The sequence below is a fragment of the Salvia hispanica genome, chromosome 1 (genome assembly GCF_023119035.1).
Source record: "Salvia hispanica cultivar TCC Black 2014 chromosome 1, UniMelb_Shisp_WGS_1.0, whole genome shotgun sequence".
NCBI lineage: Eukaryota > Viridiplantae > Streptophyta > Magnoliopsida > Lamiales > Lamiaceae > Salvia > Salvia hispanica.
In genome coordinates, this window is record NC_062965.1 from 42052327 (window position 1) to 42072239 (window position 19913).

The 19913-nt window shown below is 37.5% G+C and overlaps 1 protein-coding gene and 2 long non-coding RNA genes across 3 annotated transcripts; 2 read left to right on the forward strand and 1 right to left on the reverse strand.

Annotated features, from left to right (window-relative positions):
- Positions 1-2033: 2033 nt before the first annotated feature.
- LOC125201807 lies at positions 2034-2731 on the reverse strand. Its single transcript, XR_007172982.1, has 2 exons — positions 2592-2731; positions 2034-2487 (listed from the first exon to the last, which is right to left on the reverse strand). It is a non-coding gene; the product is annotated as an uncharacterized LOC125201807 (long non-coding RNA).
- Positions 2600-4788, forward strand: LOC125201808. The gene is made up of 3 exons (XR_007172983.1): positions 2600-2735; positions 3979-4039; positions 4572-4788. It is a non-coding gene; the product is annotated as an uncharacterized LOC125201808 (long non-coding RNA).
- Positions 4789-17774: 12986 nt separating this feature from the next.
- LOC125197134 (linolenate 9R-lipoxygenase-like) lies at positions 17775-19607 on the forward strand. Its single transcript, XM_048095847.1, has 2 exons — positions 17775-18940; positions 19466-19607. Exons 1-2 carry the CDS (start codon positions 17775-17777, stop codon positions 19605-19607), a joined length of 1308 nt encoding a protein of 435 aa, XP_047951804.1.
- The last annotated feature ends 306 nt before the right edge of the window (positions 19608-19913 follow it).

The window sequence follows — 19913 nt, forward strand, 5'->3', positions numbered from 1 at the left end:
CCGACTTAGCATATCAGACCTAACAGTCCGATCTAGTGTCAGATTTCGCAAGGAAACCGAAGCGGTTACCTCTGCTAGAGAATAATTGGTGCACCTACGAACTTTGGACAATAAAAAGTACCTTTGTCTAAAAAAATAATCTTGATCGTGGACAACACATATTTTAATACAATATTATTAAAATATGAGAAGGATAAAAAAAAAGTTTTGTTAGTAGAAAATAAAACACATCTCATTCAAGAAAAAAATTACTATAAATAAATAGAAATTATTTTGATGGACAACGCAAAATAGAAATATAAAACCATTTTTCATGATGGGATTAGTATAATATCATCCTAACTAAAATTATACTCTCTCTGTCCTTGAAATTTTGTCGCATTTTTCATTTCAGTCTTTTCCACAAAATTCGACATATTTTACTTGGCCCTTTTTTTATAATAGTAATAATGCAAAACCATGACATACCGTGAATCGTTTTAACTTTTAATTCAGCCGATTCAACCATGAACGTTAAAATGGTGAATAGTTTATTAAGGCTGGCAGCAGTTTTCAAAATACAATTAATGGCTATAATATGTCCCTCTCTATAGTATTAAACTATTAATTGGGCATAACAGTAAAGTATAGTGATTTCAATGTAAAAAAGAAAACATATATTTCAAGATATTAGATAGCGAAATTTTCAGAGTTATTATTAATATTTGTTTTAGTTGTAATACTTCCTTCGTCACATACTCACATATAGATGTCACAATTTATTTCTTTTTTAGTTTTTCTCATAAAAAACGTCACATTTTATTTTTTAAAAAAAATTCCCTCTCACATTAGTATACATATATTATTTTCTCTTTTTACTTAACACATAAAATAATATCTCCTAAAATCTCATGTCAATCTCTAAGTATGTCATCTATTATGGGACGAAAAGAGTACTATATACGTTGATGTTACGAGCTTTATCATGCAAATTGAATATTTAAAAAATTAAGATTTTTATAATAAAGGAACTAAATAGTAATGGTGTCATAGAACAGATGGAAATTCTCGTCGGTCTTAGAAACGGACTTAATAAAACAAATATAGATTGGTATAGGAACGTCAAGATGTATATTTTCTAATATTGATGTATAGTTAATAGTAGTCCTTGAATTTAGAGAATAATAATAATATTAATATAATAATAATTATTATTATAATAAATGTTTCACTTTTAACCAACAATAATTTCATTGAATATTACTCTCTGTCCCTAAAGGATATACACTTTTGTATTCAATACGAGTTTCAATGCAAAATTGGTAAAATAAGAGAGATGTAGAAAGAAAAAGTAATTAAAGTATTGTTAGTGGAGAATGAGTCTCATCTAATTAGAGAAAAAAAAGTTTCTAAAATTAGAAAGTGCATATTCTTGTGGGACGGACTAAAAAGAAAAGAGTGCATATTCTTGCAAGACAGAGAGAGTATTTTATACTGTAGAAACGAGTTGAAAATATTTATCTGTTTAGTAAGAGCATCTTCAATAATTTACACTAAACTCAAACCCATTTTAGTGTAAATGTCACATTAAATATAATTTTATTCCAACCATTTACGCTAAACTTAAACTTAAAAGAATATTCTCCATATTATGTCTTTTTTACTCACAAATTTAAAAAACTTTTAGGTTTTGTATCTATAAATATATAATAGTAATAAATTGTATTATAAAATTATTTGTTGATTAGTTTTGCTAGTACATAATATCTGAATTAATGTTTTGTACTATAAATATAAACTTGTTTTTCATAAATTTATTCAAATTATTCTTTTATTCTAAACACTAATTGATTTAGTACTATTTTTCATTTGGATCTCTCACATACATTGTATTTTATTTCATTTCTTTCGACTACTTTATTTTTTGTAATTTGAAATATAATTTGAAGCTTGTTGTAACATCCCGACTTTTATCGTCTTGTTAAGGTGGGTAGAATGTAACACCTCGTTTATTTTTATTATTCTCGAAATGACATTAAATGTTTAGCCGAAAATTTCAAACTAAAGAATAAAATAAGTTATTATAATTCTAGTAAATAATTAAGGTTATACATAAGTGAGAAACATAGTCAACCAAACTTTTTATTTTACAAGTCTAACTACCGGGATACATCTCTAGAAACTATGAAATGGAATACAAGAAATAAAATGGTGTACATATGTGGCCTATAAGTTAAATCCCAGCCCACTTCAAAAATTTTGGAACCCATTCATGGAATACCCAAATAACTAAATTAATTCTTGTTTATTGCTCCTCCACCTCCTCCTTCCTTCTTCTTCCTCCTGATGACTCTCATCCCCCTCAAGCCACGTAACTGTTCCACCTCCTGCTTGATCCACTCCTCCACTTCCTGCTTGATTACTTTCCTTCCCTTTAAGGCACGTAGCTGCTGCTTGATTACTCTCCTTCCCCTCAAGGCACTTAGCTGCTTGATTACACTCCAGCTCCTGCACATAATTCAAAATCACTTTTCTGCAAATCCCAAACAGAAACAGAGAGAGAGCCGAGAGGGAGAAAGAGAAGTAGAAGAGCTCTCGTTTCCAATACCAACCATTCACGGCAGAAATCGAGAGTTCAAGGGTGCTGCCTAATTCTCTTCCAATAAGCATCCCAAATCATAGAGACGAGTCTGCCAAGTCCAAGGAAACTACTCCTTTCAGTCCCACAATTTCACAATTCAATATCGTGTTTTGAGGTATAAAACCCTTCCCCTTTTGATCATGTTTATACATAGCATATCATCCACCAACTCTCACCCAAGTAATTCAATCAATAACAATCAACAATGAACCGAACACAACGAATTGAACACCCCTCTGTAACTAAATGAACTACGAAAAGAACATAATTTGAGTGCGAGAACTTATCTTGCGTTTCGGGGCTGGTTCGGGTGTGATCGAGTTGAGTTCGGGGTTGCTTTGAATGGTTCGGGGGCTGCCGGATACCGGCGAGGTTGTTTCGAGCTCAGTTTGGGCTGCTGGATATTGATTCGGTGCTGTCCGACAGCAAGCGTACGGCGATGGCGTGAGCAGCGCCGAGAGAGGAAGAGGGAGTGGGGAAGAGAGAGGGAGAATCGGAAGGAGAGAGAGAGAGAGACACCGCCGTAGGCGGCGGCGGACGGCGGCTCTGGACAGGGTCGGCGGCGGCGGCAGATTCGAGAGAGAGGGCAACGGCAATGAGGAGAGGGAGGTGCGACGGCGAGCCACCGCACGCGCAGCAGCGGCGGCGGCGGCGGCGTGAACAGGTCCGAGAGAGGGGAGGGGAGTGGGGCATCGATTCTGGTGGAGTGAGGAGGCAGGCGACGAAATTTAGGGAATTGTCTCTAATTTGGGGAAAATGGAAATGAGAGAGATAGGGAGGGGACGATTGTGGAGGAAGGGAGTATTTCAAATTGGGCCTCTTCCCAATTAATTTAATTTGGGCCTTTTACTTTAGTTATGGGTTTCTTTTCTTTTAATTATTGAGGAAGAAATTGGGCCTCTTTTTGAGTTATAATAGTTGGGTTCACTACTTTTAAAGTGGGGATATAAGGTGGCTGATTAGACGTAATTTTTTTGGACTGGAAATAAAAGGGAGTCTTGGCCAATTGTAAAAATGATATCATTTGGTAGAAAATATAATATTGAATTTTAGCCCTAAGTTTTATATTAAGGTTCAATTAATATTTTGATTTCTTCTATTTGTGTAACTAAGCTAAATAATTGATCTTTTGAACTATTTTAGCGTATTGCTTAAGAGTAAATTTTCAAAGTAAAAGAGACATAGATCCAATTTAGTCGAAACCCGAGAATAGTGGAAGAAGAAGCATCAAATAATATGAGTTTTAGAAATTGCTTAAAGACAAGTGAAATAATATAAGGCATGCATTCCTATAAAAGTTTAAGAATTTCTTGAAGTTTGATTAGTATTTTATTTTATATTGTGATGTTTTCAAAAAGGTTATCTCCGCAAGTTAAGGTCGGAGCGAGAAATTCAAGTTAAAGAAATTAAACGAACGAGGTGTACTTTTCTATCCTACATACTAATGTGGATGAAAATATGAAAATGTGAATCTATGTTTGTTGCTTATGTAAATGGTGTTGTCTTGCCATATATGATTTGTTTTATGCCTATCTGTTTGGTTGGAACGTAAGAATCGAATTCGGGTCTGAGTGAGGGTGGTGTCCCTACTCGGATTAGTGTACACATGTGACCGTTGGAAGGTGGCCACTTTCCACGGCACAAAGATGATATAGTGGAGGCCGTTGGGAGGTGGCCACCTCCCCGGCTAGAGAAAGATGTAGGTGACTGTGGGAGAGCACCATCTCCACGACACTTGGTGTTCAGATATGGCAAAAGTACATAAAGAACTTAGACTGATCAGTCGAACTTTAGCTCACAAAGAATTTAGTAAGCTCGGGCCTTTTAAGAGAAAACCCTCGAGTGTTACTGTGATGGCATGACAATATTTTCATTTTATGTATGTATATTTCGGCAATGTGTTCACTGAGTATTTTTATACTCAGCCCTGCATATATTTCTAAATGTGCAGGTTGAGCAGTGACGGTGGAGAATGCTGAGCAGAGTTATGATTTTCCTTTTATTTTAAGTAGAGGCTCTCGGCGGTGCATGTCTCCATACATGTCACCGTGTTCATTCCGCTGCGTACTAAGGTTCTAGATGACATCGACTGTTACTCTGATAATTAGTTATTAAAATGTAAGATTTTCATTCAAGTTCTGGTAATTAAGAATTGATTTGAAATTGTTTGCCCTTTAATTCTAAGTGAATATTCAGTCATTGTTTATCCCCTTTCTATTCCCCTCTTCTTATTTCCCACCCCTAGTCACGGTTTCCCGGCTTTGCTATCCCTAGCAAAGTGCGGTCGTGACACTTGTAATTTCAAATATTTTCTATATATTATAACACATGGAGAAATATGCAAAGTAGGGTCATTACATGGTCATTTAATATTATTGACCAAAATTACATGAACGAAGACATAATTATATATTTTGAATATATTAACTAATACACTTGAAGAGTCACACGCCTAGGTGGACGTTAGCAACAACCTTCTATCGTCGAACTAGTTCTAATGTATCATTTGATGCACTATAAAATATACTAACAGATTATTAATCATAAATTAATTTTATAATATGGGTCTAAAATTTGTTGTGGTTTATCATAATATTTAAATATACCAATTTATATAGCAGTCATATAATTAAAGGTTATGTTAGAACTTACATGTTGGGTTCCACATGTTGTTATCATCATACCATCTCTATTATGATATTATTACGCACTATGAAAATAATTATAAAAGTAATATTAAAATAATACAGTAAATGAAATATTGAAAATATTGTGATTTATCATATAATATTTTAATAATTTTTCATGATCTTATCAATTTATGCAGCAAGTGCTATATATTTGAATGTTGTATTACTATTGTATGTGTTGAGTCCAACAATGTCTCATCATTGAATGACCCATATTATATTGTTAATAATTTTATATAGAATAATCAACCAATATGTATAATATTATTTTCAAAATTAAAATTTAGAAATTAATGATAAAATATCAATGGTTTCAAAAATAATATGAGAGAATTTCCAAACAAAAGAATGTTTTCCTAATTTATACTTTGTAAAAAAAAAAGCAATTTATTTATCTTTATATCATTGTGATAATTTAAATAAAATAAATAAAAAATTATTCCATTATTATTCCATTAAAATACTATGGATGGTTATTCTCTCTAAAATTTTATCTTTTAATAAGGGTCTGGTACATATCTGTACAACAATACAAATAAAAAATGAAAAAATTATAAATAAGGTCAAATTAGTCACAAAAATATGTAATTAATGATGCTATCTAATCAAAATAAATTAATATTATCCTTTTTAAAATTTGAAGGGAATTTTGTGTATACAATTTTTGTAAATTATCTTTACTCAAAATAAAAATAATAATATTAAATTTTAACGGGTTACCCAACCCGACCCGCATCCGACCCGATTTTTTCGTGTTCTTAGTGGGTCGACCCAATAATGACCCGCATCCAATAAGACTTGATCCAAACCCAATAATTTCGTGCGGATTCGTGTTGGATTATCGTGTCGTGTCAAAAATTGTCAGCCCTATAGTGGAGTGAGTGGAAGGTTAACAAAATAATTTGATTCAATTTATATTGACGATTAAATTAGAAATCTAGAGTGAGTTGAATTCCATAATTGTAGGGATAAAATTTAACTAATTTATTTATCTATATTAAATATAGAGCATGTACTAATTTATCCATAACTATAGATTGACTGTAACTGATTTATATTTCATACACGTTCCATTAATTAACTTAATAAATGGTAATCACATGATTAATACAAAGTGGAGTGAATGGAAGGTTTCACAAGTTAAGTGCATAATATTTTAGCATATAAACATGTCATTTAAAGGTTGGGTATCCACACACTATTTATGCTTTTGCCATAAGAGGAAAGCTTGACGCCATGGAACCATTCCACACCATGCTCAATGACCTCGAGGCTTCGTCAATTTCTTTGGTTGTCAAAGTACGCTGCATTCGTGTTTTTGACACAACCGCAACTGGAGACCAAACCATTGTGATCAGCAAACAATGTGTTTTACAAGATCGTGCGGTACGTTATTTTGTTGGCCGTCGAACGCTTATAGAGTGTTCATTCTATGACTTTTCATATTTATTTTGTGGCTATAAAAGTTATAGACTTGCGGATGGATTACACATCAACGTACAAAAACATTTTCTCTTATCTCTCGAGCTCTCTACAGTTTTGTGCATTTTATTTGGTGTATAGATTCGTTTTTCTTATTATTCGTTTCTGCACATTTTATTTGGTGTTTAGATTCATTTTTCTTATTATTCGTTTTTGAAAAATATTTGGATCGTACATTGCACGTGGATGGATACTAGTAGCATTAAAAATTTGAACTTATGGAATGTTCTGGAATGTTCTAAAATGAGAAATTAAGAATTTATTTGCTAAGATTTTGATATTCTCGTATTAATTATATCAACGTATTAATTAGAATTAATTTATTTTGTGGGCCAGCTAATAATAGCATTAAAAATTGAACTTATAATTAAATGTTCTAAAATGAGAAATTAAGAATTTATTTGCTAAGATTTCTATAACTTTTCACTAATCAATTAAGTTGATATCCTCGTACTCCCTCCATCCCATAATAGATGGCATACTTGGAGATTGACACGAGATTTAAGATGATATTCCCTCCGTTCCAAGATATTAGACTCTTATTCCTTTTTGGGGTGTCCCAACATATTTGAGTCATTTATATTTATGGTAAAAATTTACTTTACTACCAACTCCACTTACACCACTAAATAATACTCTCTCCATCCCGGATAATTCGGGTCACTTTGACCGGGCACGGGTTTTAAGAATTGTAATGAAAAGTGGGTTGAAAAAGTTAGTGGAATGTAGGTCCTACCTTTATATATTAGTTTTATAATAAAATGTGAGTAGAAATGAGTTAGTGGAATATGGGGTCCACTACCAAAAATGGTAAAAGTGAAGTGGGACATATTATTTGGGACGGACCGAAATGGAAAATTGGGACGAATTATTTGGGACGGAGGGAGTATCTCCTTAATTCCCGTGCCCAAAAGAAAGAGCTCTAATATCTTGGGACGGAGGAGTATTGTTTTGTGTGTTGGGGTAGAGATAAAATAGTATATTTATATTAATATGAGAGTGAACTTTTTCCGAAAAAAAAATATGACATCTTTAGTGGGGACAATCTAAAAAGGAAAGTGTCATCTATTATGGGACGGAGAATGTATTATTTATATCATATTTTTCATATTTAAAACTCCTTCATTGGTAAATGGTAGTAATTACGATTACTTATTTTGAAAACCATTTTATTGATTCATTATAGTAATTACGAATATATATTTCTCAATATAAGGGAATATACTCCCTCTGTTCCATTAGAAATGAAACGTTTTCCTTTTTAGTCTGTCCCATTAAAAATGAAACCCTTTTAAAAATGAAAACAATATTCTCTCTACTTTTTCTTTTTTCTTACTTTACTCTCTCTTCATTAACTCACAAAACAACACTACATAAAATCATGTGCCAAAAAACAAATGTTGCATATTTAATGGGACGGATGGAGTATATTTGTCAGTATAAGGGAATATCCGAATATGGTATCATTGTATAGTTTCTCTTTCATTAGATTGTACAGCGTTTAATTGAGGTTTAACTTATTGATTAGTAAATTATTGCACTAATATCAACTTAGTTATTAAATAATGATTTATTTACGTTTAAACTGTATTATTTTGAAATGCAATTTAATTTTCTACTTAATTTCACCCCACGTGACAATCAATTTCCATGCAGATTTTCCATCCTACTGTTTAAAATATTTTTCATATCTCTCACATAACAATAATTAACAATAACAATAAATAAATAGACATTTATTAAATATAATCTATCCCCAACTGAGCTCCCGAATGAAAAATTATGATAGAGAAAACAATAAATAATAGGGATAACTACCTTAAAAATCATTAACTTTTGCCATTTTCCGTTTTTTCCCACAACCTTTCATTGTAGCATACAAAATCATAAACTTTGTCGGAGTGTGCAAATTTCTCTTTCGACCCGACCCATGACTTTTCCGGCTGAAATAACGCGGACGTGGCATGCCTGAGTTCTTACGTGGAATACGCCGGAAATTTATAAAACTACGCCGTTTTATTCATACAAAACGACGTCATTTTACAAATGAAAACCTTCAATTTCATCAAATCCCCAAATTAAACCCGAATTAGGGATTAAAACCTTCAATTTCAATTTCAGCCTCTCCCATCGCGAAATCGAGCTTCAGCTTGGTAGGCAATATTAACTCCTTCAGATTGAAATCCATATCGAGGTAATAATTGATTCAATTAGCGATTCTCACTCTCCCGTCGTGAATTCGAGCTCCATTGTTTGGAGATGCAAAAATGATTCTCGTTTATGTTTTGAAATGTGAGATTTTGGGTTCAACTATGGAACGTGAGTTTCTGGGAGTGAAGGTGAGTGAGATTGGGAGTGAGATTGAGAAGAGACGGCGGTTGTGAAGGTGAGTGAGATTAGGGTAAAATTTGGGGGTAAAATTTAGGGGAAGTTTTATTCAAATTGCATTTAAATAAAAAATAATGTTTTATGTTTAGTCAGCAGCCATGTAGGATTAAAACGACACGTCATACATTTCTTTAACCGGAAAACCTGAAATGGGAAAACGGCGCACTCCGACAAAGTTTATGATTTTGTATGCTACAATAAAAGGTTGTGGGAAAAACCGGAAAATGACTAAAGTTAATGATTTTTAAGGCAGTTATCCTTAAATAATAAACAATAAACTTGCGCGTTGGTGGAATTATTTAATGTGGTGACATAAAGGTTATCTTAAATAAAACTAACTACTAGTATAATCATGTGATGGATTTTGAGATTAATTTGTCTGAAAATTGAAATGTTCATGGGAAACTAAGTAAACTATCTAATGTATACTATTTTCGCTAGGACAGTTTTTCATTTTGAAATGTTTAGTGAGAATACACTTTCTTTAGCAAAGTCTTTGACTTTCAAAGTTGTGTTTGAATGCGTAATGTGTCAAATATTTTAATGAGTATGATCAATATGGAAAATCTAATTGCTATGAGATAAATTTAAAAAACAGAAAAATAGATTTACGCGTGAATTGACTTAGTAGTAGATTGGTTAATGTCTTAAGTTCGGAGACGCGACTAAATTTCTACTACTTATCTCTTATAATAAGAGTCACATTTTGTTATTTTGGTCCGTCCCACAGTAAATCACATTTTACTTTTAACATAAATGGTAAGTAGGTCATACATTCCACAAACTTATTTCACTCACATTTTATTAATAAAACTAATATATATAAATAAGATTCATAATCTAGTAACTTATTTAACCCATTTTTTTTTATATTTCTTAAACTTGAACCCACACCAAATGTGACTCCCTGTGGGACAAAGGTATTATTATTTTACCTATAAAAAAAAGAGAAAAATAGTTAAACCTTAAAAATTAGTAATAAAATATAAAATTAAGGATTTATTTTGAAACAAATCAAAATTTAGTAATCAATTTAATGCCAATATTACAATTCGATAATCATTTATAAAATTAACTCGAATAATTGATGATATTAATTCCTAGAAAGATATAAGAGCATCTTCACTTATTTACACTAAACTCAATTTCATTTATTGTAAATGCCATATCAAATAAGATTTTACTCCAGCCATTTACCATAAACTCAAACTTAATGTTTTCTTTACTCACAAAATTTGAAAAACTTTTAGGTTTGGGTTCAGTGCAAACTAAAGATATGTATTTTTTTTCCCAAAAACCAAAAATGGGATTGATTTTGGAGTAGTATTGAAACTAATCCTATTTTTGGTTTTAGTGCATCCTTGGAGATGGTATAATGAGAAAATAAATTACCCTTTCCAATTAGATCTCAATTGTGAATTTTGTTTTATCAACATATATGTTCATGTGCAGACATATGACGATTAAGTATTTCTCGAAAAATATCCGTTTTTGCACGATGTAATAGTAATAAGGTTTTCAAGTGATGGTTATGGGTTTGTTTCCACCAATAATATAGTAAAGCCTGCAATTATCCAAAACAAGAAGGTTGCATACCTCGTAGAATCCAAGATCCTATGCACCACAAAATGATCATATCATATCTATCTTAATTAGCCAATAATTAATCGCCCTGTGTGGAAATAATATTCTCCAAGAAGCACAAAATTGGAATATCTCTTGACAACAGACAACCCTTAACTACAATTCTCGGACTAACCGAAGCTAAATATGTTGTTTACTAACTTAAGATGTTGACATAAACACTTTTTGTCCTTTACTATCTTGACTATAAAAGGCATCTATTGCTAGAAATTCCATCAGCAATAAGGGGCACTAGTGGAGTTCCGGTAAACTTCTTCTTTACTGCCATTTGGCATTTTGGTACTTATTATTTAGTTCATTTGAATTGAATTAGTGCATGCAGAGATTAAGATTGCCTCATACATCTTGATTATCTCACCATTGATAAAATAATAGTAGTAACTAACTTCCTTTCCCGTATAATTATATAAATCCATCAAGTGTGTTGTGTTGTGTTGTGTTGCTCTGATTTCTTAGATTCTTGTGCAAAATGTGACCTTTATTACATATTCGGAAGTTAGATAGGAAAAGCCATTAGCCTTTTCTCAGCAACTTGTTGAGTTTAGTTTTGCTAGTCATAGTTTTTCTAATATTGTCTTGGCAATGGAATTTCATAGCTCTTGCTTGCATTTCTGGAGCTAAAAGAAGACTCTTCCTGTTTTGGCATTCAAAATCTGCTTATTGAAAAGGTGTATTTCTACTTCTTGATGAGTTAAACCTTAGAATTATTGATTCTAGTTGGAGATCTTCTTTGGATCAAAGATCCTAGTAGTCTCCGATGATTTCTTTAATAAATATGGTTCTCATTTAGTTACTATTGTCATATCCTTTTATTATGAAATAGACGGGCGAGTTACTCATACAAAATGTTTCACTTTTGGTTCATATTGGTACAAAAAGTTTGAAGTTTACATGAATTTTACAAAAAAAATCTTTCTTTTTTCATTTTAATGCATTCGGATACTTAGTTTAGATGCCGTTAATTCTTTGCCTATAAGGAGTGTTAAATTGTTTCATCATTGTTTCGTGATGGTACGAAAAATTTCATCATTGTTTCATGTTTGGTAAGCCATATAGATAAAGAGTTGACGACATCCAAACACATGATAAATTAAAATCTAACTTGGATGAAACTTTTTGTACTAATTTTTGCAAACTTCAAACATTTTGTACCAACACGAAACAAAGGTGAAACATTTTGTATGAATGGTATACTTACCCCATAAATGTAATAGACATATATTATTAAAGTTCCTGCAACTCAATGATATTTGTTCACCAAGAAAGTATGCTCACTTACACCATCACCTTGAGCTTATTTTCTTGCACAATCACTCATGTCTATTCCCTGTAACATATTTAAACCCAATCCAACAACTTTGATTGTTCTTTCCAGGGAGTGCAGCAAGTAGCATATGCTCTAAATGGAGCCTCAGAACTCAATTGAAGATCAGTTCTCGAAGCTGCATCCATCATGGGCGTTGAGCACAAGAATCGCGGTTTTAGGTGGCGGACCAAGTGGCCTATCAGCAGCCTATGCGCTATCCAAACTCGGCTACAACAACATCACAGTCCTTGAGAAATACCACACAGTTAGTGGCATGTGTGAGTCAGCAGATATAGAAGGTAATAGTTAAACCAAGATTCATTCACAAATACTATTTGATTAAACAAAACTCTCAATCACATACAATGCAGGAAGGTTCTATGATCTTGGAGGGCAGGTCCTCGCAGCCAGCAGCTCCCCGACTATCTTCCATCTAGCGAAAGAAATGGGCTGTCAACTCGAAGAATTGGACTCACACAAACTGGCCTTAATCAATAGCTACACAGGGAAGTATGAGGACATCCAAGTAGCAGATGACTATGTTTCTGTTATCTCACTAACTCTACAGCTTCAGGTGTGTTTTTCTCTACTTTTTACAAAACATTCATTCCTTATAATCTGATACAAATGTCAGTTCCTATCCTTGACAGGAGGAAGCCAAGAGATCAGGTCGAATTGGAGTTCACGCAGTGAGCGATTTTGCCTCTGACCTCACACCGGCTTTTCTTGAGAGCCGCGGATTGAAATGCGTTCCAAAATCTGTAGTATATGGATACACTGCTTCTGGATACGGATTTGTTCAAGACATGCCTTACGCGTACGTGCATGAATTCACTCGAACGTCTATGGCTGGCAAGATACGACGTTTCAAAGGTGGATACATGAGTTTCTGGCAGAGGATGAGTGAATCTATTTCAGCACAAGTCCTCTGCAACACTGAGGTAACCTCAATCCGACGCCATTCCTCCCTTGTCAATGTCGATGTCAAGCAAAACGGAGAGGACAAAAGTTTAGAGTTCGACAAGTTGATCGTGTCTGGATCATTCCCGTTAGTACATGGAAAAACATATAGATCTACAACAATCACCCCAACAGGTTTGCAAAACTCCCTTTTTTTTAAGTAACATGCTTTTATTCTTTGATACTAAATACCTTTTATCTCTGTAGGTGCTGAACATGACATAATGGACTTCAGTGAGCTCGAAAAGGAGATCTTCAGTAAAGTGCAAACCGTTGATTATTACACAACAGTGATGAAGATTAAAGGGCTCGAACATCTTCCCGTTGGATTCTACTACTTTGGAGAATTCATGGACGATCCTCAAACAATAGGAAATCCTGTAGCAATGCAGAGATTTTACTCCGATACTGACATCTACCTATTCTGGTCTTACGGCAACTCAGCTGGAATCATGGGGCAAGAAGTAACACAGCTGGCTATTGATGTAGTGAAAAGAATAGGCGGAGAAGTCATTGCCATTGTTCTGCAACGGCGGTTCAACTATTTTCCTCACGTCGAAACCCAAGGTTACTTTTTATAATATGTCATGTTAAATCCAATTACTACAAGCATACTATTAACAAAATCCACCTTGAACACAGATATGAAGAACGGATTCTACGACAAAGTTGAGAATGAACTCCAGGGAGAGCAGAATACATACTACATCGGTGGGCTCGTGGCATTTGAGCTCACTGAGAGAAACTCAACTTACGCCATGGCTTTGATCCGTAAGCATTTCGCATGTGACGATCCATTGCCAAGATTTCCATATGTGAAGGTACTTGAGCACTCTTACTTCAACACTGATATTTTAAGATGAGACTCAACTTACTTGATGCAATGCCTCTAACAGAGATTGCTCTCCGAGAGCTGCAGCAAGGTGCCACGGCAGCTAGATGAGTCGATGGGAGTCGAGTTCCCCGATCTTTCAAGCCTTGATGGCTATCTAAAACACTGGGGGACTCATGATATGATCCAAAACAAGACTCTTTACACTTGGATAAACGAAGATGGGAAAGTTTCGGGGCAGAGGAGCTATGCAGAGCAACATGCTAATGCTGCCTTGATAGCAAAGTTGCTTCTGTCAAGCCGCAAACCAGTCATTAAGCCCGGGGACAGAGTCCTCCTCATCCACGTCCCCGGTCTGGATTTCATAGATGCCTTCTTTGGCTGTTTGAGGGCGAGAGTGCTCCCCGTCCCCGTTCTCCCGCCTGATCCACTCCAAAGAAGTGGGCAGGCACTCTTGAAGATAGAGAATGTTGCCAAGTCATGTAATGCAGTTGCCATTCTTTCAACTTTCAGCTACCACACAGCTGTTCGAGCAGGCCTTGTTAAGAACTTGTTGCCATTGTCTCCCTCAAGCAGGAAAAGCTCCGGTCGCTGGCCCAATCTTCCGTGGATTCACACTGATTCTTGGATAAAGAAATCCAAAGGCATGACTGTTGGAGATTTGGAATCCAGCAGCACGCCCCAGCCCGGTGATCTGTGTTTCCTTCAGTTCACGTCAGGGTCGACTGGTGATGCAAAGGGAGTGATGATCACTCATGATGGGATCATTCATAATGTGAAGTTGATGCGGAGGAGGTACAAAAGCACATCCAACACCGTGCTCGTGAGCTGGCTCCCGCAGTATCATGACATGGGCTTGATAGGTGGGCTTTTCACGGCTTTGGTTAGTGGTGGGACGGCTGTTCTGTTTTCTCCGATGACATTCATCAAGAACCCTCTTCTGTGGCTTGAGATCATTACCAAGTACAAGGGGACTCACAGCGCCGGCCCCAACTTTGCTTTCGAGCTTGTGATCCGGAGGCTGGAGCTCGACAAGAAAAAGGCTCTGGACTATGATCTTTCTTCCATGGTTTTCCTCATGGTTGCTGCCGAGCCAGTCCGGCAGAAGACTTTGAGAAGATTTTTGGAGCTCACTACGCCTTACGGCCTTTCTCAATACGTGATGGCTCCTGGTTATGGATTAGCAGAGAACTGCGTGTTTGTTTCGTGTGCGTATGGAGAAGGAAGGCCTATAATGGTGGACTGGCAGGGAAGGGTGAGTTGTGGATATGTTAACCCGACTGATCCAGATGTCGATATCAGGATCGTGGATCCACAAACTGATAAGGAGGTTAATGAAATTGGAAAAGAAGGGGAGATATGGATTAGTAGTCCTAGTGCTGGAGTTGGATACTGGGGGAGAGAGGAGTATAGTAAAGAAACCTTCAGAAATGAACTCTGCAATCACCATGGAAGAATATACACCAGGACCGGGGACTTGGGGCGCGTTATTGATCGAAATTTGTTCATCACAGGAAGGATCAAAGATCTCATTATTGTTGCAGGGAGGAACATATATTCAGCTGATGTGGAGAAGACGGTTGAGAGCTCGTGCGACCTTCTACGCCCTGGGTGCTGTGCTGTCATTGGCGTTCCAGAGGAGATTCTGTCAGCAAAGGGGATTTCATTGTCAGAAGGGTCTGATCAGGTTGGGTTAGTCGCCATTGCGGAGGTGAGAGATGGTAAGCCTGTGAACAAGGATGTGGTTGAGCAAATTAAAGTCAAGGTTGCTGAAGAGCATGGTGTGAGTTTAGCTGCTATCAAGCTGATCAAACCTAGAAGCATCAGCAAAACAACGTCCGGGAAAATAAGGCGATTCGAGTGCCTCAAGCAGTTCACTGACGAGACACTGCATTCGATTCCTGATCCAATAATTCCAAAGAGATTGCTTACTCGGTCTTATACTACTGGAACGTGCAGAGATGGCCACACACCTCGTCCCCAACTCAAGGCCGCTACAAGTAATGCTAGACTAAGCTACGTAGAAATCTTGGAGTACCTTAAGAAGCTGATTTCGGAGCAAACTGGAATCCCTGGCAGCAGAATCTCCACCACTGCAAACCTCAATACTTATGGGATTGACTCCATTGGTGTGGTGAGGGCAGCTCAAAAGCTCTCTGATTTCCTTGGTGTACCTGTAGGCGCAGTCGACATTTTCACTGCGACTAGCATTGAAGACCTAGCTTCCTTCTCGGAGAATCTCCTCATCAAGTCAAACCCTCAAGGTATGAGAAACAATGAAGCCTATTCAGAAGCCGAAGATGCCTATGCGTCAGAGGAAATGATCTTACCACAACAAGTTTCCTTCACACACCAGCTGAAGATCATGCTGCTCCAACTTGTTGCACTTGCATATGTGTCTATCTTGCTCATCTTTCCTGCGTATTTGTGCATATCTATATTTGCAAAGTCGATATCTTCCTACCTCACACCCATGACAACTCCTTGGGCGCCATACATAATTTCAATAGCGCTTGCGCCTCTTGCCTGGGTATTATGCATACTTGCTACCTGCAGTTCCATTGCTATCTTTGGGAATTCATTTCTTCAACCGAATTATGCATTGATTCCTAATGCATCAATGTGGTCAGCGGACTACGTGAAATGGTGGGCGCTCTACAAGGCGCAAGAGGTGTCATCCAAAGTATATGCTGTGCACTTGAGAGGAACGCTTCTTTTGAATTACTGGTTTGAGATGTTTGGAGCCAAGATAGGCTCATCAGTAGTCCTCGACACCATTGATATCACAGATCCTGCTCTGCTTTCCATTGGAGATGGAGTTGTGATTGCGGAGGGTGCCTTGTTGCAGAGTCATCAGGTCAGAAATGGAATCCTAAGCTTCAGTCCTATAAGAATTGGGAAGAATTGTTCAATCGGTCCCTACGCAGTCATCAACAAAGGAACACTTGTTAAAGATGGAGCTGAGGTAGCTCCATTGCAAGTCACCCAAGAGGGAAAATTACTCCCTAGATCAAACAAGTTCAACAAGGTACAAATGATTATACTCACTTTGTTAATAGTATTATTAAACGATGTAGTTTAATTGTTGATGTTTTTTAGGTTGCAGTGCCCATAGAGAGCAACAACGTCCATCATCTAATGGGTGTATACATGGTTGGCCTCATAAGCTCTTTGTCTGCAGCCATCGTCTACTGCATCTACGTCTTTCTAGGCCAACGAACGCCTAACATGGAACATTTGATGTTCATGTGCATATCAGGGGCTTTTCATTGGTTCCCATTAACCATCGTGGCATACGTTACTATCATCAATGGCACGTCTCTAAATCCGCTGAGTTTCTCCATTATGGTTGCTGCCGCATACTCAGCCCATGGAGTAGTGCTTAGCTTGGTAACGAGCATCCTACACCATTCTCTCAATGGAAATGAGAAAACGGAAACTCACATGAAAATGTGGCTTCGGCAGAGATTGATAGTAGCTTGTCATCTTAGATTTGCCAAGCTTCTATCCGGGACAGAAGCTTTCTGCATGTACTTGAGGCTTTTAGGTGCAAAAGTGGGGAGATTTTGCTCCATCAGGGCGATCAACCCTGTATTGGAACCCCAACTTTTGTCGATTGGTGCCGGTGTCCATCTTGGTGACTTTAGCAGGATTGTCACTGGCTTCTATTCCTCCAATGGCTTCACTAGGGGAAATGTGCAAGTGTATGATAATTCTGTTGTCGGAAGCCAGAGCATTATCCTCCCCGGTGCAACAGTCGAGAGAGAGGTGATTCTTGGTGCTCTTTCAGCTGCTCCCATGAACTCAGTTCTTCAAAGAGGTGGTGTGTACATCGGATCTCAATCACCAATCATGATCAAGAACACAATGCATGAGTTGGACGAGCGTATTGAAGAAATGGATACAAAATACAAGAAGATTGTGGGAAATCTTTCTGCAAACTTGGCTGCTACCACTCTCAAGGTTAGAACAAGATACTTCCATAGAATTGGAGTTAGTGGCAAAGGAGTGCTCAAGATATACGACAAGATTGAAGGTCTCCCAAGCCACAAAATCTTCCAATGCGGAAAGACATATCCTATCATAGTTCGTCACAGCAACAGCTTGAGCGCTGACGACGATGCAAGGCTTGATGCACGTGGCGCCGCTGTTAGAATCTTCTCTGATGAATCTGGTGGTGAAACAACACTCCTGGATTTAACACTTAAAACAGGCAATGCGTTTTACGCGCGCACAATTTCCGACTTTGCTACTTGGCTTGTGTGCGGGTTGCCTGCCAGGGAAGAGCACGTGAAGCGCGCCCCGCACATCAGAGACGCCGTGTGGGCCTCTTTACGCAATGCAGAGACGTTCGCTGAGCTGCATTACTACTCCAACATCTGCAGGCTCTTCAGGTTTAACGATGGACAGGAGATGTATGTCAAACTTAAGCTGCGGCCCTTTGATCTGACAATCACTGATGATTCCGGGAAGATTGAGCCGTTAGGAATCCTACCTCCTGAAACAGGAGCGATTCCGAGGGACAGCAACGACAAGCGTCCCTTGCTCTTTTTGGCAGATGATTTCCGGAGACGTGTGAGTTCGCCTGGTGGTGTTCGTTATGTTTTCCAACTGCAACTCCGGCCAGTGCCCGAGGACGCAGCTGCGCAAGACGAGGTCCTCGATTGCACGAAGCCGTGGGACGAGATGGAGTTCCCGTTGATAGATGTCGGAGAGGTGACCATCAATCAGAATCTCACGCCTAAACAATCTGAGGAGCTTGAATTCAATCCTTACCTCAAATGCCATGAAATTGATGTGATCAGAGCAACGTCAGCCTCTCAGAGTGCTTCCATCGATCATGGCCGCTCATTGATCTATGAGATATGCCAGCGGTTGAGAAACAATGAGCCGCTGCCGGAGGCGTGGAGAGCCTTCATCGAGAAGTCGGATGTCAAAGTAGACCTCTCTGGCTGCCCCATCATGAACCAGAAACACGACTCCTCTGTCTCGACCCAAGTGACGCTTGCGAGAGCTTGGCACGAAACAACATGGTCAATTTTCGGGCAACCAATGCTGCAGACGTTCTTACCTTATTTTCTCTTGGCGTACGTGATCTCGACCCCTCTGAATTGGCTGCTTTTCGCGCACAATAGCTTAAGATATCCTCTGCATTGGTTGTTTCCTCTGTTCTGGATTGTTTCTGGGGTGGCAGTTGCAGTTGCGTGTGCGTTGGCAAAATGGATTCTCGTGGGGAGGAAGAAAGATGGAGGAACGGTGTTGATTTGGAGTAGAGAAGTGTTCATGGACACGATATGGCAAGCGTTCAAAACGCTAGCGGGTGAGTATTTTGTGGAGACAATGGCCGGTTCAGTGCTTTTTGTAGTGTGGATGAAGCTAATGGGGTCGAAAGTTGATGTGACCGGAGGGGTGTACGTGGACAGCATGGGGGCTGTGCTGAACCCGGAAATGGTGGAGATAGAGGGTGGCGGGTGCGTGGGAAGAGAGGCACTCTTGTTTGGACATATATACGAAGGCGATGGTGGTAAAGTCAAGTTTGGAAAGATTGCGATTGGTGAGGGCGGATTTGTGGGAAGTCGGGCAGTGGCCATGCCCGGAGTGGTTGTGGAAGATGGAGGCAGTCTTGGTGCGCTCTCACTTGCCATGAAGGGGGAACTTGTTAGAATTAAGTCGCAATCTCAATAATTGTCTCGACTCATGCATGGCTAAATAAATTTATCACTCACCATAATGATTTCCAATAATACCTGCCAAACATTACTTCTTCTATTTTTATCATTATTTTTAACTAGTGTGTTCGTCAAGATAATATAGCAAATCGGTTCTACATAAGATGAGCAATATATGCAGATAATGTCAAGACATGGCTAATATCTACCCAATGGAATAATATTTCTTCCCAGTTTTACGAGAGAAAGGCAGTGTTGTAATGTGACTAATAAAAAATTGCACTACCGTCTACCAGTCTACCACCACGAATAATGTTCAACA

Excerpts from the sequence above, each read along its gene's own strand:
- LOC125197134 (XM_048095847.1), top strand. The coding sequence starts at position 17,775 with ATGATCAAGAACACAATGCATGAGTTGGACGAGCGTATTGAAGAAATG. Across the intron at positions 18,941-19,465 it reads GTGACGCTTGCGAGAGCTTG|GATTGCGATTGGTGAGGGCG; the intron begins GCACGAAACAAC and ends CAAGTTTGGAAA.